This window comes from Agelaius phoeniceus, chromosome 2 (assembly GCF_051311805.1).
Source record: "Agelaius phoeniceus isolate bAgePho1 chromosome 2, bAgePho1.hap1, whole genome shotgun sequence".
NCBI lineage: Eukaryota > Metazoa > Chordata > Aves > Passeriformes > Icteridae > Agelaius > Agelaius phoeniceus.
The window spans coordinates 74,569,090-74,595,022 of record NC_135266.1 but is presented as its reverse complement, the minus strand read 5'-3'; the positions used below and the strand labels follow the sequence as shown (position 1 = coordinate 74,595,022).

The following is a 25,933-nucleotide window of genomic DNA, read 5'->3' as shown; positions in this document are numbered from 1 at the left end:
CCGGCACGGCGGGGCAGGACCCGCTCGGCTCCGGCAGCCCGGAGCCGCCGCGGCGCGGGGCTCTGGCACCCGGCCGCCGCTCCCTCGCTGCCTCTCCCGCGGCAACTAGTTGGGGGAGCGGCCGGGCGGTGCTGCCCGCGGTGCCGAGGAATTGGCGAAGTCGGAGCGGCGGCGCGGTGCCCCGTCCCGGCAGGGAGCCGGGGCCGCTCGGAGCGGGGCGCGGGGCGCAGGCTGCCGCAGCCGGGTTTGGGGCGGGGGAGCTGCGCAGGGTGGGTGCCTCGGGGCGCTGATGTGTCCGGCTCCCTTTGCAGGCTGCTCGGGCACTTCAGAGCGAGCGAGAGGCTGAGCCGACAGCATCCCGGGCATTTCCAGCAAGCGCCCGCCAGCAGCCCGACACCGACTGAAATTTAGACGTCTTCGGAGTGGAGAGGAAGATCCTCATCTTCCGTAGCCTCCTCAATGAGTGCCAAGCTCTCCAAAGAGTTGAGGCTGTCCCTGCCGCCTTGTCTTCTGAACAGGACATCTGCCACCTTAAATACCAGCAGCACCTGCATCACGCAAGTGGGTCAACTCTTTCAGTCCTTCTCATCCACCCTGGTTTTAATTGTCCTGGTCACCCTCATCTTCTGCCTGATCCTCCTCTCCCTCACCACCTTCCACATCCACAAGAGGAAGATGAAGAAGCGGAAAATGCAAAAGGCTCAGGAGGAGTATGAACGGGACCACTGTGCCCGCAGCAGCAATAGCAGCAGCCAGCACCCTGGGACAGTGGTGCAGGGAGAGGCATCCCAAGGAAGAGACAGCCGACTGGGAAGATCCCCCCAGGACTCGGAGATCCAGCGCTCCTCTCCCTCGGCAGCCCCCAGCTCTCAGCAAGCACAGGCTTGTTTGGACACAGCTGGCGTGGGGCTCCTGCAGACGGTGATTTTGTCATGATGGTTTGGGGGAGACCTCGTGAAGGCACTGATTGATGTTGTAAATATCTGAGTGATTACTCTAGTCCCCGAAGAAGAAAACATTGCTAATTCAGATGAACGAACAAGCCCATGATCCAAGCGCACGACAGATCACATTGCGTTTCTCATTGACTGTGTGAGGAAAGGATGCATCTTTTTACTGGAGAAGGAGCTGCACAGAGCTATTCAATATCAAGTCATCCACCTGCACAAGAGGGTCAGGGGTAGGGGGTCCCTTTTCTCTGGACATTATTACCCCAAGTACAGGGATAATTGGGTTTCCCACTGCTCTTGGGATTCCCACTGTGCCCTGTGTCATTGTTACATGGTGTGGGTTGGGGTGTGGGGGGAGAGGCAGGTCTGGTGGGTGCCTTTGGGACCCTTCTGTTGGAGCAGACTGATGGTACACTCTGGTCTCTCCTTTTGTGCTGGGATCTATGCCCCTGTCCCACCCCTCTCCCTCCTTTCCAGAACTGGATATTGCTTGGTGTAGAAATGGCCACCCCTAGTTGGGCTTAACTGCAAGCACCCTCTGACCCCACAGCCCTGTGCCCCCAGCTGCTGCACTGAGTGACCCACTCACTATCTGGAGGATGGAGTCAGCTGTCTCCATAGAGTGGTGCCTGAGCTTTCCTCTCCCATCAGCTCCCTTGATCTTGAAAAGCACCCCCTTCCCCGTGCCATGACCCGTGAAACCCAAACCCAGTACTGTTCTGTGTGGGAGGGAGGGGTAAGGTGCAGAAACTTGCCTGTGCCCTCCCAGGGGAGGTTGTCTTTGTACCTCCTGTTGGTCCTGAAACAATCCAGTTCTGCACCAGGCACCCTGCACTGAATGCCTGCGTTTACAGCTTTGTCTCCCAGCAAGGAATCCTGCAGCAGTACAGATCTTGCTTCTACTTTTTTAGGCTGATGTGTATTTTCAACCCTCCTAATCTTGTAGACAATTAGCGACAGACAACACTTAATTTTATCATATGTTCTCTCTTAGGAAACAAATAATGCAGTTGAAAACATCCACTCCCAAACCCTGGCAGATATTTATTTTTGAAGTGGCTGCTGTGAAGTGGTGTAGTTTATCCCTAGCAAGCAGAGAGAGTTTTGTTGTTTCTGGCTGGCGGGTGTGAGTGGCTGCTGGTACTGTGTGTAATGGAGGATGCAGTGTGGTTTACAGAAAATGCGTCTTTGCTTAGTGATCAAATCAATGACCATTACTTGAAGGTGCCTTAACAGCGTGCCGTATCCAAACTTTGAAACATATAGTGTGATATGGTAGCAGAGGCAGGGCAGCCCTCTACTGTGCATACTAACATCTAAAAATTGCAGCAGAGAAAAAGTGATCCCGAGGGATTTATTCTTTTTTTTTTCTTTCTGTTCCATCATTTAAAGTGATTTGAGGATATAGTAATAGCCCACAGTTTTTAATATTCTGTATCCTTTGTATTTCTTCTTGTACATGCTCTGTCTGCCAGGGTATCTGACTGAAAAAATCCCAGACACATAGACCAGGAGGTCTGGAGCTGTAATCTGTGGGTGAATGTCGTTAACCAGTTTAAAACTGGGAAAGAGAATGGCAAAAGTCCTCGATAATACCCCTTATAATACCCCCAAAATGCAGAGATTTCAGGGCAGTATTTCTGTCCCCCAGTTTTCTCGCTTCCTGATCTTTCCTGGTGTGATGGGAAATTGCTGTTAAGTTTGGATCCGTGCCTCCATCGTTGTAGGGAAGAGCTGTACCAGGGAGCCCAAGGAGCCGCTCCACCTGCTGAGGTTGGTGTGGAGAGCTGCCATGTGTGCCACTGATCGAGGGGTGTTTACGGCTGGCTCTTGCTGATAATGGCTACTTCGTTGTTGCTGGGCAAGGAAATTGGCTTTGTTTTGTTTCCCCCTAATAAAGGATGCATGAACTTTTGTGTTTAACTTCCTTATGCAACTGCAGCACAGTATTGCACCACAGGGAATAGATTTAGGACAATGAGGAGTGTTCAGTGAGCACTAATGGAGCTTCCTGACTGTTGATCTCCACTAAACAGAGAGGTATTACTTTCCCCTTTATTTTGTGCCTTTAAACCACCCCCCACCCCATCCCAAACCAACAGTGTATAATTTCGAGTTTTATAAAAGCAATAAGATGTTCCAAGTCACTCCAGTGCGTTTCTGGTTGATGATTCCACTTCTTTAGTGTCTGAAGTCAGATACTCTTCCTTCTGCCTTATGCACTCAAGGCATGCAATAATTCCCCAGAAGTGTACTGCTTGTCACATCTCATTGCAGTTATAAAATTGCCCTATTTTTGAAGAAAAAAAGAAGGATGGAGAGATAGATATATATATCTTTATATATATATTATGGATATACAGGTATATGTATTATTTATATAATCTCATGCCACTGAAAGTAGTTGCGAAAGTGTGACTAGAGTTAAAATATTATCATGTAACTCTATCCTTTGTTAATTAGCTTTGATTTAATATTTTAATATCTCTGTATTTATGTAAATCTGTGTAAATTATATGGTCTATTAGTAAAATTTCATACTGACTTTAATTTTTGCAGAACTGTGAGCTTCTTGTGGTGTCATCTAAGGTTTTTTATTTCTAAAGTTAAATTAGACAAGATATGAGAAGTTGTAAATTCCTATTATCACAAAGAATTACTGCAATAAGGTTCATGCATATTCCCTGTACACAGCCCTATCTTGAGGTATAGCAAGCTTATGAGGTTTAATTGAACGGTCTCAGGAGATCTAGCTGATACAAGCAGGACACGTAGGTTTTCATTTTCATGAAACAATAAGCAATCTAGGGAATAGATGTGGATTTTTAAAACAGAGTTTATGCTTGGAGGTTCTGTCAAATCAATTGCTTCAAAACCCTACAGCTACAGCTAAACTTCTGCACTTAGCATTCAGTATTAATAAGGCTGATGCTTCTTTCCCCTCCTACTTAAACTAGAAAAGAGTAGAAAATTGTTCATATTTCTAAAGCATACATTTTCAGCTAAATATGAAACTGCCCAAAGGGTTTTGAATATACATATTTTATGCAAGTGTAATATCTATGTATCTGTATCCATATATTTAAATATTTTTGTGTAACCTTTTCTACGATATTTGATAGAGATGCTGGGTAAATGCTTGTACCTTTCTCGAACACGAGGAAGGATTTTTACCCTCTCGATGCGGACGTTCTTTTTCCTGTGAATTTGCACTGGTTTTGATGAGTGACAATGACGACTGGGCAGCTGAGTGCTGACTGATGGAAGCACAGACTGTCTTCGCTCTGTTAGGGGGCAAATCCTGCAGCTGGATTTTCCTGGTTCTGAATTGGAGCTGGTTGGCCACTAGCATCCTGCATGTGTAAGAATAAGAAGTGCTGTGGGGCTCAATAGTTCCTCTCCGGTTCAGCCGTTGTTCCCTGGAAGAAGCGCGACAGCAGTGACTCCTTTTGTAGAGCCTAGTGAGAACAGAGCTGATGAGCAACATGATGGGACTGCATTGGAGCATCAGTGATGCCTCATGCTGCACTCCTGTCCTCAGAGCCTGCTGCTGCCCTGGGGATTCATCCAGCTCCCACTGGCATCAGCAGGAGTGCTTGCACTGACTGCCAAGGGACTGGGATCCCATCTGGAGCCCGCACGGAGGGTGACAGCTCTCCACATCACCGCCGCTGACCCTGCTCTGCTCCTGTCCTAGCAGTCTCCACGGGGATGGAAACCACTGCCTCCCACGAGGGCTGGGTGCTTCAGCCTGGTGGCACTGGGGAGCCGGCTCTGCTGCTGTTAGCTCTGCTTCTGTGGACTGAGGCACTTCAGTTCCTATGTGGATCACGGACAGGGAATGTAATTTCATTCAAATCTATCATTCCGGCATTTTTTTCTTTGGGGGTTTGTCTACTGCAAATGTAGCTTCAGATAAAATTTGCCGGGCTCTCCATCCAGACATGTTTTAACTTTTGATACATCTCTCTCAGATGTATATCTGTAAGTTTATAGATATATATCTCAAAGGAAATGCTGGACAGAAAGCAAAGAACAGAGACTTCATGTTACTGACAAAACTGTCCTATGACAAAAAAAAAGCTTTTTTTATTTTAAAATTAATTTTAGAGGCTGTATCTTTAATGTAAATAGCAAGTTACTCTGTGATTAATGTTTTCCATAGCATTTCTGAGTAATTGCTATCTTGTTTCTGGAGAGCCGTGTCCAGTGTTATGAAGCAACTGTGCTTTTTTTCTTCTGTTGTTATGAATATGAGTGCAACTTTAATATAGGGAGGAAAAAAGAACAGGATTTGACTCTTTATACAGGACTGAATTATTTTAAATCCAGTTATAGAATTTGGTTGCTTTTTTTCCTTTCTTGTGGTTATTCTCTCTGCACGTTCATATGTTTTCTATGGGTACTTGAAACCCTACATTTTAATAAGTATGCAAGATATGAAGGGAACCATGACAAATTATGTAGGAAATATTCTTTTTCCTCTTTCGTGTAAATAGCAAAATTTATAATGACTTAGATACTGTTTCATTACATTTCTCATCTCTGTAGAATTTGGCATGACACATATACAAACCTTTAATAGCACTTTCATTTATGTTAAAAGTTAGTACTACTTTTATCCAGGATTGACTTACTCATCTCTTTCAGGTATCCAACATTTTTTCCCCTAAGCTTTTAGATCAGAAGTTTTCCATCTGATTGCAAAATAAATTTCTAGTAGAACAGAGCCTCCTTCTGTTTTTAGCCTTTTACATGTAGGTCTCTGATCTGAATCCAGCCAAGCTCATTAGTGTAGAAAATGTGTTACAATCTTGCAAGAACTGGATGGTGTACGAGCCTTGAGGAGAGAGGTGACTGGCAGGCAAACAGGTGAAATACCTGGCAATGGAAATAGTTGGCTTTCCTGTGTGGGATTGTGGAAGGGAAGCCTCCCCTTCCACTGGATGGACCTGGGTGAAGGGCGACCCATTCCAGCCACAGCAGAGACAACTATCGATGTCCTTGCTGATCCTGTTGCTCTAAAATGTCATTTTCTCTATGACACTAGATCTTATTTCTGTAAATTATGTGTAATGTAGTTCTTATTCAAGTCAAAGAGGTTTTCATTGCTTCATCGGTACTATATGTTCTCTGTGGATAATTAGAAGAATTAATTTTCCAACCCTTTTAACCTAATACCTCTACAAGCATCAATTTTGTATGAGTTAGGAAATAAATAAATATTTGGATCAGAACCCTGTCAGTAAAGATTGCCTTTATTTATGTAATCCGGTGTTCCAGTTGACTTTTCTTTGTTGTTTCCTTCCTTGAAATGTAGCAATATAATATGTTCATTTTCTTACTTTTCCAAGAGGACAAAGACTTTAAAGCAAATACTGCAAAATACAGATATATAAACAGGAAAAATTTTGACATTGTATAGCAGAATGAAATCATGTAGACTTTTGCTTTTGTTCTTTCGCAGTCATTCTTTGACCTCTGTTTTTCATACCACCTCCAATCAAAGAAAATTTTAATCTAAAATCTTAGAAAGAACTTACATAAAACACATGCTTTGCTTTTATGGTTTTACCTTTCCTTACTACACAGTCAGTGACCAAGTAGAGGTTAAAACTTTTCAAACGGTATCCCAGGAGATTATGAGTGCTGTAAACAAGGGGCCAGTATAGTAGGTTCTAAGGTGAAAATATTAGCTCTATAATACAGTAAAGGCAGGAAGGCTGTGGGGTGAATTTGGGATTCTAAAGGAGTGCCTTAATTTTGTTCCTGGCTCTGTCACTCACATTGTGAGCCTCTTGGCTTCCAAGCTCTTTATATAATAATGTAACTAATCTATTAAACAGAGTTGGATCCTGCAAATACACAGCCCCGAAATGAATAAATTGAGCATCATCTACATAAAAGAATACTTGGAGCATAATACAAATTAGAAGAGTCTTTATGCTGTAATCACCTGGCTTGGATTGTTCAAGTGCTTACACTTGGCAGCAAGATGCAAGTGGCACACTGCGCAGCTGGGAGACGGATGGCTGGGCAAGATGCTCCAACAGGCACACCGAGAGGCTCCATTTAATTTTTAATTTGAAGTGGAATACATATTATGGAGGAGAGCCAAGAAAACTAATGTTTATTTTAGCATTTCATCACACATGGCACTTCTTTTCTCAATGCAAAAAGCAGCCTTGTATGGTTTTAAACAGAGTGCTGACTAAGGTAATAGGAATATAGGAAAAGGTAATTCTTGGGAGTGAACCCATTGCTAATGAAATTCATGGCACAACATCCTTGAATACAGTGGGGCCTCAACTATGCCCAAGAAAATACCAGATCTCAGTCTGCTGTCTGTCTGTTCCTTGCCAGTGTCATCAGACTCTTAGTATTTCTAGGTCACATGGATTTCTCCTGTTTTTTCACTCACCATCCATACAGTGAAGGATCACATGGGATTACCTACATGTGACATGTTTTTGCTCACTTTTCTTTTGCTTTTGTTGCCTCCTGCTATCTGACTTTCCACTAGAGAGCCTGTCTATCTGCCCTTTCCACTAGGGATAGGCTATGTTGGCCGGCTTGTCCCTTCCTCCTAATGGGTAATCTCAGCCTATGTCTGACATTAGGAAGTTCCTCACTGTAAGTCATCAGCTGGCTTGATTTCTGCAAAGATCCTGTAGGACTTTGTGATCATCTTGGTCCAGCTTGTCACACATTTGGATTGCCCACAGCCCAACCACTCTGCAGCAAGACACAAGTTTTTGAGAAAGTGCTAGATTTCAAAATAGCCTGAGAAATACCAGCACAATTCCCAGCATAGTCTACTGGCATCGGAACAGTGTCACATTTCCTGATTAAGCTTCCAACCCAATACCACAGGCTGGAACTGCTGAGAAATCATCATTCTTTTATATCTATAATTTCTATCTTTCTATCATTTAAAGCAACACTACTGTAAGGAAAAGCATCAGTTACTGTAGAAAGGAGACAAAATAAGGGAGGGGATATGATTATGAGTATTAATATACAAACATGTAAAACCTGTGAGACAGACAAGATCAACTGAATGTCTAATAATGGCTAGCCACTCAGTAAGCCACTCACTTTTAAATCAGATTATCACAATCCATCCTATTACATGTGGTCTTGAATGCTTTTAGATACATCCTTTTACTTTGCTGCTGTCAGTGAGCCTGTACTTGTTTATGAACTCCAGTTAAACTCTTTAAAGTCTATTTGTTTTCATTACAGAAATAGCATTTCTATTAAATCATCCTTTGAACAGGCCTCAGCAGTAGCATAGGGGAGCCTTCACTTCCAGCACACTTCTTAGAGCTTGTTCAATCTGATAAACATGATGCATAAAGGAGGACAACAGTCCAGATGATCATAGGGGGTCACTGCAAAATCTGTAAACCATGATTGCATCCAAACTGAAGGCAAGATACCTATTAAATCCTTGGATGGCCACAACTTTTTACCTGTCTACAATGAAGCAAACATCTCAGCTCGAGTTATTTTGGATTTATGTACTGCTGCTGGAGCTGAGCTGACTATGAGCCATTACCTATCTGACAGAGCTTCTCTGAGGTGAGGTCTCCCTGAGATAAAGGGACAAGGATGAGCCTGGTGTAGGAGTGGAAAAGGTGGGTGATGTGTGACAGACGGGTGTTAGTAGGACTGTTTGCATAGCACTGTAGCCATACTGCAGGTCTAAGGGCAGATTCCTCAGCCCCTATGCTTGCAAGTGAGAAAACAACAGCATTACACAACTCTTGGTATCAGATCTGTACCTAATGCCTTTTATAAGTGAAAATTTTTTACAGCTTCCAGAGAAGCTCTTGAGATTGCTATGTTCCAATTAGGCCTCTTTTGTTTCTTTAAAAACAAAATAAATTTCGAATGCTCTGGAAAACAGAAACTCAAAATGTATGTCAAAATAAAGTAAGCGACAGGATGCTGTAATCCATGTGAGAAAGGTGTGCTGCTGAAAGACACCAGGCTGACAAATCTTTATGTGCTCATAGCCTGGGGACTTCACCACCAGAGAACCGTGTTTCTTCTCTGCTGATGTGCACCGGTGTTGCTGGTGGGGGGCCAGGAGGAGGAATTCAGATTTCCTCAGGCTGATGGAGCTGGTGAACTTGTGATGGCATGAGCTGTCAGCAGGAAAATGAAAACACTCACCTCCCATCACAAAAGGCATGGGGAAAACACAAGTTTCAGAAACAAAGATTTTTCTGAGTTAGAATTTGCTGGTTAGATTTGTTAAGGAATATCGCCAGGATTTACTTCATGGTACCTTGGCTCAAGTAACATCTCAGCATGAGGAGGTTTCCATTTGCCTCCCTGTCTCCTGCCTTCTTCTACCACTCTTCCAGACCACTTCACCTTCACTAACTTATTCTACCCTGAAGCAAGTTTTGGTACAGCTGCAGGAATGTGTGCAAATGAGCTAGTGAATCACAAGGCAGCAACAGCCCCTAGGTGTGCTGTGGAGGAGGCTCCTAACAGCCTGAAAAAGGGTGCAGGGGCACTAAACCCTTCAGAACAGTTGTGTAAGGAAGGGCTAATGAGACCACGTGCTTTGATCCCTGTCATGGACATCTGGGACTAAAATATTGACAGCCTTCTGTGGCTGTGGAGCTCCAGCTGGCTCTTGGGCTCTGGCACACCTCACTGCCACAATGCCCTCAGCTTCCTTCATACCCTGTGGTATAAAACTGCATTGGCTTGCAGCCTTCCTCTGCCTTTTGAATGAGATCCTTCATATTTCCCCGAATATCCTCTTGCTCCTCTATATGTCCAGTTCCACACAAGGTCTACATCTCCCCTGCTGACCTGCCTGGCTTGCAGGTGGGATGCACAGAGCTGCAAGGTAAGGGCAATTTGGCCAGTGCCAACAAAGCCCAGTTATCCTTGCCTTCCTCTCCTTGATCCCCAGCCCAGTCCACTTATATTCCAAGGAGCCAACAGCATTCAGCTCTCTGCTCTTCCCTCAAGCATAGTTGATATTAGCCAATGGACCCAAAAACTGCTGGGGGAGGACAACTGACAGCGCTTGGACAGGGAATATGCCTGCACTATGATGCAGGCGTTAGTGAAAGAAGTTATTTTTCACATCTCGTGAATTGTAAGTAAATTTCAAGACTTTTTTGGTGCCTGACTCAGAGTTTTGAAATGTTTGGATTTGGCAGTGCTGCTCAACAATATCTCTGAAGCCCATCTGTGCTGTTTACACGCTCTTTCTTCAGCCCCCCAGGCATTGTCTGTTTCCTTTGGTTTTCCAGACTGTAATCTTTTGAAGCAATAAATTAAGGGTTTGTTTGATAATTGTGATGTTTGTGTGAAAGTTGCTCAGAAGGTGAATCATAGATTTCTAAGACTAAAATGGGATCTGGAGGCATATAGCTGCAAAATTATCTACAGTCTGTCATAAACAGGATTTTAATCCAGTAATTCACATCTCCTGCCTGCCTCCTCTACTGCTTCAGGTCCAGTGGCTCAGAAGCATTCATTTTTTTAGGAGTGGTAGCTGATTTCCAGCTTGCAAGTGCTGAATCCAATTCATGCTTTTGTAAGTTTTTTCAGTAATTCAAAAATAGACAAAAAATGCAAGATTTGTCCCTTAAAGGCAATATTTTGTAATATAGAGAATGAAGTTAGCATATGCAGTAGTTATTAGGACACTGTAAAAAACAGAAATCTGGCAAGAAAGGTGAGCCATCTGTGAAAATACAGTTCCTATGACATGCAATAACCCAAATGATGCCTCAGTTATAAATTCACAGCACTGGGAGTGCAAACAAAACTGTGTCCTGGGGGAAAACTATGAGGAAGTGTTACATATGCGACCATGTACCTACTCAGAAGGTGTCAGCTGAAATAAATGAGATGTTGGTAGTCACTATGGAATTTTGCCTCACAAAAAGTCCCCCACTCTATTTTTACAGTTTTATCCTTCCCTCCCTTCACCGTTTCTCCCTTACTCCAATATCTCTTTAACAAAGAACAACAGCAAGAAAAAAATCTTCTGCTCTGCCTCCAGATATTTCTCTGTTCAAATGTCTCCACCAGAGAGCTCCTTAGTGAGCTGCATAAAAAGACAGAGGGCAAATATGGTCTCCATTTTTTTGTGTTTATATAAAGATATAGATAGATATAGATGTATGTGTATGTTTGTTTATAATTCATATACAAATTCTCTCACACAGATTTTGGTCTGATGACTCTTCTTGAAGCCCAACATTTAACTTTCAAGTTAATGAGGCTTTCATAAAAGTTTGGGGTTATTTGTTCTTTTCTAACTGCTTCATTTGTGTTAGTAAAAAAAGTATCATCAGTTATTGAAACTTGTGGATATTTATAAGAATATAAGGAAGTGGGACCAAAACAATTATCTTCCAGCCTCATCTCGGAAGGAATTTTCATTTTGGTTTGCCCTAAGAGAAAGACAATAGCATTCATGCTTATCAATGAGTGTTTCCTAGGCTATGCAGATAGTAACAAGGCAAAGTACTGAAGCAAGTTGGCATATTTTTTCAGTTGATAAATAATTCACAAAGCAGCCACAGGATAGTGGCTGAGAATATGCCTTCTAGTGAGAACCTGAAAAACTCAATCTGTTCTGTTTACCCAAGAAAAATCTGAAAGGTGATTTGTGCACAATCCTACATGGGAAAGATGTTTTTCATGGGAACTAATTGGTCAGAATGGAATAGAATATTCTGATGTGACAGTGCAGTAGCTGATGCTGTATAATATGGATAGTAGAGATAATTGAGCTGTGGCAGATTCTTATCATTCAAACTGTTACATTGAGATGTCATTACTTTTAAAGAAGTTATAAGGTTGACACAAAGATTTTTGGTTAATGACATTCCTGAGCTGGATTTCTACAGGAGATTAGACAAGATGATTTTATCACTTTCCTTTAGGCTTCAATCTATTGATCTGCAAAATAAATTTTTCGCCATGAAATATATATTTTTTGTAAAGGGAAATATTTATTTTGCAGATATATTGCACAGAAACTGACAACTGAAAGAAAAGCATTTCCATACTTTTGTTACAAGGCTAGCATTTCCCAGAGGTGAGGGCTTCTCTTTGCTTTCTCATAGCACACCTTCACTACTGCATGACACATTTGACTGACAGAAGTCTTGCAATACACTTGACAAGAGCTGTTGCTGCATAATGCTACAGGCTGTCTCAAGAAGTACTTCAGTCTCCTCACCTGCACACTTCATTTCAAGAGATCAACTGAAAGGTCAAGAAGTGAGTAAAGAAGGTAATTTCGGGAAAGAGAATATCAGTGGATTAACTCAGCGTTTTAAACTATAATTAAGGTTGGTGATAAGCTAAAAATATTGTGAGATTCACAAACAACATTTCTATAGATCGGAGACCAAACTTAACAAATTACTGGGTAGAAACAGGATAGTTGTGTTCTAAAAAGTCCTTGCAATATCTGCTCCACCAGGTAACCTCATGGATGGATACAGAAATTGCTTCCTAACTCCTGAGGGGTGCAGGTCAGGTTCAAACAGGTAAAGCACTTGCATTTTGGAGGAAAAGTAGAAGTTACTGAAATAGTCAAAGCCTTTGTGCAGTGCGGCCGTAGTGATAAGTAGGAAGGAAGTTGTGAAATGAACAATAAAAGCAAAAATGGTGGGGAAACTTCTTCCAGGCTTTGCTTTCCTGATGAACTCTGAGCCACTGGTAGTGTCTCATGGGTATGGGAAGAAAGAAGGAGCAGCAAACTCTGGGTATTTAGGAAACATAAGGCATCATCTTGATTCCTCAATTTGTCTAGGGTTAAGCAGCAACTCAGTGTGGGAATTTGGGTCTGCCTTTGGGACCATTGCCTGCTTTAGCCACATAAATCCTCTGTTGGATGAAGCCTAACTAATGCACTAGGGGGCAAGGCTCAAAAGTTGCAGCATCCAGATCTTTTACTGGAAGTAGCTTTATATATATCTCCACAGAATCTGATCTAGTGAAAACTGTCTCCACCCCCATCCGATTCTGTATTACAGCTGATACACTTACTAAAAGAGCAGTTCTAGCCTTGCATAGCCCCATATCCTATCCCAGATACCATTGCAAAACAGATGTATTTACTCCCCACGGTTTTGTCTTGCTCTGCCTTTTTTTCCTATTAATATCTATAATAATTTTATGAAGACGTGGTCTGCTATCTGCACAATTTAAACTATCAGCTCTGTGGAGCAGTGATTATGTTCACATATACCAGGCACAAAAATGATGCTGTATAAACACAAAGGATATGCCTATAATGAATAAAAACTCTTTTCAATTTTAAGGGTAACTGAAACAAGGGAGAGAGTAGATGTTGCAGTGTGATGCCATTTCCCGTTTCACCTATCCCAACCCCCAGGTGTGCCAACCTCTCCTTTCCCCGTTGTCCTCCTGCTGAGAGCCGTCCATCAATCTTAACATTCCAGCAGGGTCGTGGTGTGGTTGGCAGAAGTTCAAAAGATGCCCCTCAGGTCCGGGCTCACTGGCCTGTCCCAGTGTCTGTATCCCTTGAGCCTTCCCCTCCTCCCACCTGGTTGGTGCCTCACCTGTCCCTTCCCTCCCCCTGTCCCCGGGGCTTAAAAGGAGACGGGACCATGCGGTCTGGATTCTGTTGGGAGCTGTTACAAGATTCAGAGGTCTGTCATCCTGGAATAAAACTCTGGATTAAAACTCTACGGCAGAATCCTCTCCTTTCTCTTCACCGTCGCCTGAACCTTTTCCACCAGAGGTAAACTGAGTTCCTACTCTGCCTGGATTTGTTCTGAGTGCCCAGCTGCAGCATCCAGCCAGCCAAAGGTATCTCTGGGGTGAAACACCACAGCTGCAGCCTTTGGTCCAGCAGCAAGGGTCAGACGAGGCCAGGCATGTCCCACCTGGAAATATTGGGATTAATATTCCATAAGTACTCACAGAATAACTAACTTTGGAAGGGACCTCTAACCTTGATTTAAAGCCTTCTTCACCAGCTTGGCAAGTCTATGACTGAAGAGGCTCTTCCCCTTCTCCAACAGATGGACCCCACCAGCCCCCAGGACCAGGTTTCTCCAAGTGAATCCCATGGTCTAAGTGGCAGTGCCCCTGGCTGTTGTAATACAGACCATTGGCTCTGAGAACTGTCTTCTATGTAATGCAAAGTGAGAAGATCATTCTAAGTGTATGAAATTGTTTGTGACATTAATTCAGTCCCAGATGTGTTGAATTGTTCTAATATGCGAGGCTGAGAAGCTGAAGCCACTGAAAATGAATATGGTGTGTTGTTAATGTGCTTGATTATGAGAGAATTAGAACACTTGTTGAAATACTGTCAGCTGTGTTTAATTTCCAGTGGATTTATTGGGCATGAAACTCATGTGTGATGACATATTGCTGTTAGCCTCATGGAAGAGGTTGTATTGTCTTGGATTTTGCTTTTCCAGCAGCAGTGTATTTCCACTACGATATTACCAGTATATGTGATGATTTTTGCTCACTAGAAACAGCAAAACACTTGTAAATGTCATCATCCATGGGACAATGATATGCTCTTTTAAAGATTCCTTTCTATAATGAGAGTGACCTCAATTTTGTCACTGCTCAGAAATGACACAGTTTACAAGCTGTATGTCTGCTGCAGAGGTACCAGCAGTGGCAAAACTATTCTGTACTTGGATGTAGAAATACACGATGTGTTGTTCTCCAAGACACAGAGTAATGGTGACACTGGCCTGTAAATCACTAATAAATGTAAAAAGCCTGCACATTTTAGTGTGAACTGAATGCAGATGATATGCATTCACAACTCAGGGGACTGAAGTCTCTGGTCAGTTCACTTTGGCTGCTGCATATTTTAGCTGGAAACCAGCTGCCAGCACATCTGGTACCGTACCAGGAGACTCATTTGTGTGGGTGAAGAAAAAGTACAGATATTCTGCTTAAGGCCAGTTTGGGCTTCCAGATTTCTCATTTATCTCTGAGATTCACCTCCCCAAAATCCTCTGCACCCACTGTTGCCCTGGTCTGGAATCAGCTGTGGAGCTCTAGCATCACTGAGTCCTTAAGCTCTGGTACTGCTCTATGTGGCCTCTTGTTTTAGCGTTGGTCACCTGGCAGAATGGTGACAGGCATGAGAGTGGGTGCTGTAAGAGCTGTTGGGCTGGTTGAGATTTCCCAAGCTATTTAATTGCAGTTAATAAGAAGAGTTTAAAGCTAGGTAAAACCAATTATTTAACCTAAGCCAAAGTCCTCGGGGACTTGATGACTTTTTTGTGCCTGGGACTCACAAGCATGGGCTTCTCCTCAGATGTTGGAAGAGATTCATCAGCCTTGGACAGTGGAAAAGAATCCCCAGATGTTGGACAGCTGAGTTTAAATTCTTCCCCAGTCTATTGTAATATTAACCATCCAGTCAGAAAAATAACAATCATGCCTAATGCCGTGCTGGGATGGTCTTTTATCAGCTTTTCTTGACTGATAGTTCCGTATCTTGCATGGATTAATTTCATCTTTTCTGACCTGGAATGGAAATCCAAGCAGAGTATTTTATTGTTTGCATGAGTCCTGCTCTCTTTTCAGTGCAACTTCTTCTGAGAGATAATGGGTTATGCTAGGTGGGTAGAATGTGGGGGGCTTTATTTACCTGGGCTGAAGTGAAGCATTGAATGTCCCTTGCAAAATGTCTGTGAGTAACCACAGTCAGAGATGTTAATTATTAACACAGCTCCCGTAAGGCAAGTATGAAGTAAAATATGAGGGACACTATCAGGTTTGTGAGAGGTTGCTGGAGATATTCTACTGATCTAGTGGCTCTGGAGACATCTGAGGGATCTGAAACTGAACGGGTGGGCTCTGTGTTTGTGATACATTTCTGCTGTATCAATCCATGTTAGAACTTCTAATGCTTATCTGCACTCCATAAGAACCACCAGGTTTCTCCTTTGATGCCTATTTGGGCTTTAAAGAATCTTTTTGTCTCTCTCTAATGCATTTGACATTGATCATAGCTATAAGCAGGATTTATGTCCAAGGGGAACTGATCTCCTGTGGCATTCTTTCGGCATACCGTGTCCTGCACTTGTGAATAAAATGATTACCAGATTGGGGTCAGAGAGGAATTTTTTTCTAGGTGAGACCATCGCATTGTCAGAGTTCTTTGTCCTTGTTCTACTCAGCACAGCTGTTAAAGCCTGACTAGCAGTTCTATGTAGCCACTAGCAAATCTTTCCCTTTCCCCCCCTACCCCCTAATTATTCTATGTCACTGGTGACATACTTGCTCCTCTGAGTAACTGCAGCTTAAGGCTCACTATGTGGTAGAGAGTACTCTGGGATCTGTGCCACGGAGAGGAGATTGGTACTGGTACTTGCTTTTGACCTGGATAATTACTGTGTGGTTATAAGGGGTTGAAGAGATGGGACCCAATGTGTCAAGGCCATATTTTTTCACCCTGATCCTGTTTCCTTTGTTCCTTGCTACTTCACTTGGTCATCCCCAGCAATTAGTGATTGAAGCAATGTTAGAAAAAATTATATAATAATAACAATTTCAGAGAACACCTTGCTCTTTTCATAGGTTAAAGTTCAAGTTCATTCCTTGACTTGCATATCTTTGCATGCTGGAGTGCTTGGGCAAGCTTTAGCCATGTGGCATCCGTGCCACCATGGAATCATGTGCCTGAAAGAAGAGGGAGGGACAGAGAGAAGGTAGTCTCAGTAGAGATGGGGATTGGAAGAAATGCAGGTAGGTTGAGCAAATGGCCAACAAGCTTCTTCTAGCAAAGACATTATAATTAAAACCAGAAGCTGATGCAATAATAATGGTTTCTTATGTAATGCTAAATACTACTGTTTTACTCTAATTTTGATGACAATTTTTCTGTTTCACTGAGCACTGTGCTGAAAGCTTCTTACAAACAAGCTTTTAAGTGCATCATGTAAAATTTGAGCATGTCAGAATAATCTGCTCATTTCAAAGGATCCAGTGTACTGAGGCTTCTTCTTCCTAACTGCCCCTGCAGTGCTTTGGATTGCTTATTAGAGAAGGTAGGCATGTAGAATATTAATAGGAAATAGCATGCTTTTCTATTAAATTAACTGGACAGTTTAAAATTCAAGTATTTTGTACTGTCTTTTTTGAATTGTGGGCAGTTAATGGAGGAAACATATTCAAGGAGATTTTTAGATCATTTTTACAGGAAATCTAATCTAAAAGACAAGAACTCGAGTTGCTGAATTTCAGTGCTGCAATGTTAATGCAGCTACTGTTCTGGATGATCATGAAATTAACTTATTCATGTAGACAAGCTGTAAAATTATGACACTGCCAAATTTAAAATCTGAGTGATAAACAAGTTAACTTGTTTCAGGCACTTAAAAAAATGTTTTAAAAGGACAACTGTTATGAGGGTGAATGCTCATAGAATTTTTCTGTATGCATGAGTTTTCCATATATGATACAGTATTATAACCATGCAGTAATAGAAAACAGATCTGGAAGAAATATCATTAACTCATCAAGCCTGTGTCCCTGACTTCTGCTGTACCAGAATGAAGAACCCGTCTTTCATTGGTGAGCAGTTCATTAACCACCGATCACATATCATCACATTTGGTCATTCTTATGCCATGCATAAATTTTTCAAAAATTATTGTGAGCAAACTGTAGTGCTTCATAAAGTTTTGAGGTGTATTTCCATGTGCCTTTTTCAAGGACAATGCAACAGTCCGTGTTTGCAAACGGCACTCAGCTTTTACGGAATTGTCCCTGGGGAATTGAAACCAATTTCAGAGTAAAGTGTTGCAGGGTCTTGTCAGAGCTGGTCAACACAGCTGTAAGACTTTCCTATTGTAGTCTGGGATCAGTACAGCTCCTGATAGGAAGGGTTTAAATATTATTTCTCATTTCAGTTTCTGAATTTCCAAAGTCTGGAAATTCACCAGAAAAGTGATAGATTTTGCATAGCTTTGGAGGGGAAGGGGAAGGACAGCTGGTGGCATCATCTCACTTTTGTAGATTATAAGGGGTGGGGACTGACATTTAGGTCTCCAAAACCATTGACACTAAGACTATTCAGATTTCAGGGGACTGGACTGAAAGTTGGATTTGTGTTGCTTTAATGGGTAATGCTACAGGTGTAGAGACTTAATGTAAATGGAATTTCTCTGATCAGGTGTGATGCCTCAGTCTGTGCATGACACACACAGAGCACACGTGTGGTTTCTTAATGTGTCCCATGGTAGGCTCTAAAAGCATTAACTGAATCTGAAGGCTTCTGAAGTCCTCATTTTTTGACTTTTTCTCTGCAAATCAGTGGGTATTCATTGCTTCCCAATCCTGTAGCATAGGTTCCATTGGGACTACATGAGATGTTGTGCAATACATGCCCCTAAGCCTCTGCAGTACCTTTACCCAAAGCTTGCCTTGCCTCCAAGTCACCTTTGGGCCACAGAGAGCTTTCACTCTTGAATTCCTTCTAACTCTTGTTCTGTTTCTGCTGAGAACATTCCCAACCAACCCCCTCTGTCTACATTCTCTACAGGAAGAGCCTTGGCAAAGGGCAATTCCTCTGAAGAACCCTGGTTTTCATGACACAGATTTGTCTTGTCACATTTTATTACCATATAACACTGCAGTCCTTGTAACAGAAAGTTCATAATCTAAACAGACAGAAGAGTTAAAAGGTGAACAGGGGCTCAGGACATGGAATTGGGAAGTTATATGTCCAAGGTCACACAAATGATCAGTGCTAAAACTGGGAATAAAAGAATAAGATCCTTTCCCAGTGTGTAGGTGATGCTGAATGCCTTCCAAAGCTTCTGAAGTTGTATAAACATCAAGTACATTTTAAAAAATATTTTTCTGCTGGAAAATAATTTCCCAGACCCCTTAGGTTCTCATGATTTCCCCAACTCAGACTTTGCCATTTTACCATCAAATTCCAAGGTCTAGTCTACCTAACACAAGCACACAAAAACAAGAGCACAAATCCTGAAGAGAGAACCCACAGACATTGGTGCCTCCTACCTAAGGAAGTGCTGCAGTGAGATGTCTGTTTTGATTGCTTTTGACCTGTGTTTTCTTTGTAGTTAATGGAAGGAGATAACCATCAGAAGGATGATTCAGGCTCAGATGGGAGGCAACTTAAGTAAATGTTACAATTTAGGAAAGGTGAATCTGGCCTCTGTCCTAAGAGGGATGTTTTGCATCTCTGCACTGTGAAGAGAGGGATGACCACTTCCAAAAACTAATAGATGCTTATCACAATAGAGTGTTAAAGATTGGTAGAAATGAAATATATTCATTGACATTCTATACAAGTAAGAGAAAAAAAAATTGAAGATTGATGACATCCTTTTTTTCCCCCTCAAGCTGATCTTCCTTAGTAGTATAAGAATAAAGGAAACAACCAACTAGTTCAGATCCACTTGGGCATAAAATTTTTGTGAACTGGTCAGAGGACTCACCTACCAAAAGGGTCCTACATAGTTCCCCTTTGTTTTCTTAAAATGTTCAGCATTGTCATTTGATTTAAATGATGATAAAATTGTTTCTGAAGCCTTCAGCATTTGGCTGCAAACCAGGGCAAGTGCTGTCTTTATGTCATAAAATGGCGGTGTTTCAATGATAAACATAGCCAAAGGGGAACATTTTGGTTAAGCTATTTTAAAAACCCTGCAGTGTATTGTTTCCAATTAGTTGAAATCTGCTTTAATAGGGCAAAGCAATTTTTTCCACAGAAGTTTTATTCAAGTTGTCATCTTTCCTTTGTGACTTATAGGGGGGGCTGAAGCCCTTCCATTCTTGGGTGGCCATTTAGAGTTTGAGTCAAAATGTTGGCAAGCATTTTGAGCACATTCAAGTCAACATAGATAGAAAGATTTGGAAGGTGCTCTGGATTTGCCCTGACTGAGTTTGGAAGTTCAAAAATACAGTCTGGAGGTGGAGAAGGCTGAGCATCCCCAGGCACAGAAGCTTGGGGGGCCTTGGTAAGAAGGGGTGAAGTGGTGGAAGCTTAGGGGATATTTGTGGCAAAGGAGAACACCTGTATTACTTGTACCAGAGATAGGAAGGTGGGGAGTGATAGGAAGTATGGATTATTTGAGGAGGGAAGACAGAGTATCACCTCAGTGCTGATAGACTGAAGCAGAAGTGGGAGAACTTCACCATCTCACAGAGCAGGAGGAAGAGCAGAGCAGGCAAAAGGGTCTCTTTGCCATTCCAACCAAGATGGAGGGCTACTTACCCCCACTCTCCCCCACTTCAACATGCAACCAGTGCCTCCTTTACTGCTGCTGTTCGCCAAGTTTGAGCCTGTGCTCCTGCTGAGAGTGCACAAGGGAACTCTCCAGAGTGCACTGTTTGTGAGCTCTGGGCCACTCTGGCAGGGACAGCCCAAGCCCTCTGTGCACAGTAAGGGTTTTGCTCATCCAACCCATTTTGAACAGGCACAGCACAGCTAAGAGTCCTTTCTTTTTTTTTTTTTCTCCTCCAGCTACCTCAAGTGCAGCTCTTCCAAAGTGGAATGCAGGGGCATTGAACCTGAGGGTTCAGTTCCATGGTCCATTTGATGTGACTAAACCATCTGCCCGGTTGTTTCTTTTCTGTATTTTCAGTTAGGTAAATTACCTGCTCCAACCTTCTGTGCATCCACACAAGATCTTGTATTGGCACAAGTGAGAAAATGTGGCTGGGGCCAGAGAGCAGAAGGTAGAGCTATCCCTTTAAATAACAGCCCAGATTTAGGTCAGCTCAAACCAGTTATGAAGCCAGAGCTTGATCTTCAAGGACTCACCATCAGCTTCATGGATGTTGACTTCCAGGCAGTAAAATAATTTTTTAAACCACTGCCTATTTCAGTTTTGCCCTATACATTGTGGGGTTACTAATACGTCCCTATATAAAAGAAATGTTAGGCATAGTTGATCAGTGTTTGTAAAATGCCAGATGCTACAGAAAACTGGAGTAAGAGGCACCATCTCAGCTTAGCTTTGAATAAGATGCCTAGCAAAGCATGCAATTCTTATGTATTGTAGCACTCAAGCCTTTCAAGCAACCCACATGTTGTACAGTGGGATAGGCTTTACAGTGACACTAATGACAGAAACATTCAAAAGAACCTCTGGGAGGTAGGTACAGGCTCTAAAGTCCTTTGCAATGACTCAACCCCACAAGTTGACAACGTGATATTTTGTGTTCCTGCAGTGCTGAACACGCTGGGTTTGCAATTGAACAGGATAGCTTATGCGTAGAAGCAGTGCAGTACAGTCATAAATAATAGTAGAAATAAACTCACAGTACTGAGGACCTGCTGACAGTGGCACGTAGCAGAGTGGTAATACACAGTATGTAAAGTAGGGAAGTTAGAGCCTTTCCTTATTCCTATCTTCCATTTTCCTCAAGAAGAAAAATGATATGGATTTTGATGTCTTTCATCTCTGAAACACTGGGCTCACCTTGTTTTGTGGCAGTGGTTTAATGCGGTTCCTCTTAGAGATGAGATCACAGTGCTGGATATAGAAACCTCGTCAGGTGAGGAGCTGCAGTTGTTGACTGTACTGTGAGACAGATATTGTGATGATGATTATATACTAAAAGTGCAAGAGCGATTAGATTGCACAAAATACCATTTTTTAAAATCATGAAATGCTAAAATAGAAGGAAACCTCCATTTGTTCCTATTTAATTTTTTCTTCTGTATGTTGAGCTCAGGCTCTGGATGACTTGGAGTGTGAAGTGTGGTTTTTGGCATACAAAAGACAGTTTGACAAATTAGTGCTACTATAGAACAATAATAGAGGAAAGTACATCTTGATCCTCAAGTTGAGTTCTCTCCTACTCCACACAAATATGCAATTTTTTCTCTTTTGTAAGCATATCGAACTCAGTTGTTTGTTGGTGAAAGCAAGGGGGAGAGTTAGGAAAAACTGTAGCATAGCTAAATGTTTCATTGTGTGTTAAACCATCATTCAAGTTTTAATGTTTAATTATTAGAAAGGTTGATAGCAGCAGTTTGGGAAACCTGTCAAAACAGAAATGACAGGTAAAAGAAAATCCAAACAAAAAGCAAAATCGCAGGCTTATATTTTCTGCAATATCACAGAATGGCTCTGAGATTTTTCTTCACTTCTTTCTTTCAGGTAGAATTTCTTAGCTCTAAGCACATGAAAATTGAAAGAGCAATTTTATATTATACTTACAAAGGAGCAGATTTATTGAGTACTTAGACCTGCTAAAGAAAATCACTTATCTAATCTAACCAATGTACTGCATGATCTTTTTTCAATGGCTAAGTCTTCTGATGGAAAAATAGTTGAAAAATAAATCCAGCAGCTCAGATTCAGGAAAGAAAATTAGGGAGTTGTTTGTGGCCTTCTGTTAGTCCCAACTGTTGCCTGGTAACTGTCTAAAAATTAACTGTGCATCACCTGGCTTCTAAGGACCATGGCATCACTAGAATCCTGGCATCTGCTATGCCTTACATTGAAAAGCTGAACTTCATTTCCTGGTTGTGATTTTTTTTGTCATAATCAGGGAAGTTACTCAACTACACAGCTAGATAGTCATGCTAAAGTCATTTAAAATATTGTAAAAAATAATATAGAACACATGTAGTAAACTATAAAATGAACTTATTTTAAAATACGGAAATTTCACACACTCTTTTTCTGATTTTACTATGTAGAACTCCATTCTTTCTCTGAGTGGTGTGGTATTTAATTTCTTTCTTATGTCTGCACCTACTGAGCTTCACCCAAGCTTTGCACGAGACAAGAACTGAGAACAAAGTGCATTGACAGAAGCTGTGGCAGGGGTACTCCTGAAATGGAAATCTAGCAGGTGTACCTAGATCATCACCTATACCTTGACCAGATTTGTAAAAGAAACCAGTTTTAAAAAACTTTCCAGGTTGTTTGATGCTCTGTTTTGCTCAGATTTTAGGGTCAATTTCCAGCTGCTGTTCCAGTAGTAGTGCTGAGAAGAATGTGAAGATTTAGATGAATATTAAGCGAGAATACATAACCTAAGCATTAAACTGAGTGGAACTTGTCATAGACTCATTTAGAATAGAAAACAGCCTCAAGATCACCAAGTCCAACTATAAGCTATTCTGTTTAATTGAGCAGTTAACCTGGGACTGCAAGCTACTCCCCTCTTTTATGCTTTTGGCCACTTAACACTGAAGGCCCTGCAGCAGAACTTATTTCAATGCATAAGAAAATCTGAAGTGATTTTTTAAAAATTGTTCACTTACAGATGCTGTGTCAGGTTATTATGCAACACTCATCCTAACATTAATTTTCTATGCTTACGGTGCTCTCCTTTGCAGAACCTCAGAGCGTCCCGCACACATCAGTTAATTAAGTTTCACAATACCCATGTGGGTGCATTGTTTTATTGTCTTAATTGAGCAAAAGGGAGAAGAGAAACACAGAGAGATGAAGTGACCTAGACAAGGTCACTCTGCTAATTAAAAGTTTATTTCAGAAAAGAAGATAAGCACATCATAAGTGAAGCAAAGTGAAGGTGAACTTACTGTTGCTAAGGTTTATTTGCTATCATAGAACTAACTTAAAACTCTGAAAATTTGGTTTAGGTAAGCTTCTAAAGGAGGTGCAGAATCAGAGAATGCTGACTTCTCTCACTACAAATTTTATTCAGTTCTCTAGGAAGATCTTGACTGCTCTTCCTGTACTGCACATGGTCTGAGTGGCAGCAGCAGCCTACAGGAAAAGCAGGTAAATCTATAGATGTGCACTGTGTTAGTGTCCTTGGGCAAAATGGCAGAGGAGGGAGTCCCAGTAAACCAGTGAGAGATATGAGCCCTCCCAGGCTGCCACAGGGAGTTCTCAGCCCCAGGGGCTGATAAACAGCCAAAGGAAGAGGCTCTCAAAAGCACTCTTCAGACTGACAGGCTCGCTGCCGGAGGGGTGGGTGTCACACACTGTGTGATGCTGAGGAAGTACATTAGGAGATGGTACAGGACTTTTTATGGGCTGTTCAGGGAGGTGAGGAATGGTAAGGATCAAGGTGGTCTGGGCAGGAACAAATGTGCAAAGGTGAAGGCAAAAGGAGCTGTTTCTGTGTGAACAGTGGCTGTCAGCACACTTGTCTGGCTGTACCCTGCTCCTGGTCAGCACTGTCTGGATGACTTCTCATTAAACTCCATTCCTTATTTCTATTTTCTTGGTACAGGGACTGTGTATTCTGGGGACATGGGGCTGCAGCAGCCTCACCTCTACTGAGCTCTTTGATTCATCAGCCCCTGGCAATAAATATGTATATGTTTATAGATGTCTGTATATGTATCTATATGTCCATATATGTGAGCCACAGTTTTGCTTGTGAGTATTCCTGTTACTCGGTTGCATTTTTCAGGTGGAAAGAGGGGAGAAAACTGCAAATTAGGGTCATTTGGGAATGCCAATCAGCCATCTCTGTTGACACCAAGGACCTCCTTACACAGCTGAGCTATCTTTTTTCCAGAAAGGTGGCATCAAAGGACATAGGCAGTAATTTGTTTCAGGAAGGTCAAACACATGTGGTCCTTCAGAAAGCTAAAAAAGCCTCATTCTGCATCATTAGAAGCCAATCTTTTATATGGCTTATGAAGCTTTCCAAACACTGCTTTCTAGCATTGCAGGTGAGACTCATCTAAAATACTTGGAGAAGAAGAACATTAATGAGCAAGTTTTTTCTAACATCAAACCTTCAAGAACAAGCAAACTGAACATATTTGCATTTTCAGCCTTCCTCCTCATGAGCAAGGCAGGGAGTATGTCGGAAACAAAATGAAGAGGGCTTTTTTCCTCAAGAGGAAAATGAAAATCCAAATTGAGGTCAAAACCCAATAATCATTACTGTCTTAGAATTGAGAAATCTGTGTGTATCAGCACAAGCTCTTTTTTTGTGGATTCCTTGCACAAAACCACTGATGACAATCTATGTGATAGATAAATTACATCCCACTCATTTTGATTACAGCTTTCCATTTCTCTTTTGGAATGAATGCCCCAGTACTTTCACATGAGTGAACTAAAGGACTAGAAAAGACAAACAGCTAAGGGGAAAATAACAAAGCAACAGAAGTGGTGACAGTGAATTGATGCAGTGAGTAAAGAAGGGTCATTCCCAATCACTATGTCAGCTGTGGCTGTGGAGACATGAAATAATTCCAGGGGAAAAAAAAAAAAGACTAGGCCATTTCATATCAGTTCTGTGCTATGGGTAAAGGTTTATTTATTAAGCAAAGTCTTCAATTTACAACCCCTTTAGAATATCTTTGTGTTGCCACAGTCCATGTAGTACATACAATAATAACACAAGACCTTCTGAAAATAAGAATGAGTCTTGTTATGAAGCTGATGCAGATGAACTGATTGCTGTTAGAAAAAGATAACTTTAGAGAAGAACACCCCAAAGTCACACACCAAATCCTAGCACTGAGCTGTTAGAAAATATTTGTTTTGCAATAAACTGTGTAGAGCAGAGGTGCAGCGTGGGTCTGTGGAGGCACAGGGTGACGTCCCACAGCACCTCATGCTGAGCACACTGCAAAAGCTGCACAGAGGCTGCTCAGCCATGCAAGACCAGGACATTGTCTCTGCTTCTCCGCAGGGGCTATGCTGGGTTGCCTTTCTGGCCCTCTTCTGGTCCTTGGGAGTGTGCCCACTTCGTGGCACATGCATCAGTAGGAGTAGCCAGCAGAGCTGTAACCTGCCACCAGCTTCTGCACTGGTCATCAGCTCGTGGAATTGTAATAATCCAGGGGGATCTGGAAAATCAGTGCTTGCATTAGCATTTTAACAATGGGGCATCTTTCAAATTTAGGCTTATTATTAAAATTTTTATGGTTCCCCCCTCCTCTGGCAACACATGAATGAATTACTGATTAATTTTACAAGGCTCAGTTTTCACTTTAATATTACCCATCACTAATTCCTGGCAGGTTATTGTAGAGTGCTGATGAAATTTGT

General features: G+C 42.1%; 1 protein-coding gene across 4 annotated transcripts in view; it reads left to right on the top strand.

Moving 5' to 3' along the window:
* Positions 1 to 6,187, top strand: part of C2H11orf87 (chromosome 2 C11orf87 homolog) — a 28,004-nt gene extending 21,817 nt beyond the window's left edge. For all 4 annotated transcript variants that reach the window (XM_054627920.2, XM_077173921.1, XM_077173922.1 and 1 more), the window contains exon 2: positions 312 to 6,187. In XM_054627920.2, coding sequence (XP_054483895.2) covers positions 460 to 936 — 477 coding nt within the window. In that variant the 5' untranslated portion in view covers positions 312 to 459 and the 3' untranslated portion in view covers positions 937 to 6,187. The remainder of the gene's footprint in view (positions 1 to 311) is intronic.
* Positions 6,188 to 25,933: the final 19,746 nt, after the last annotated feature.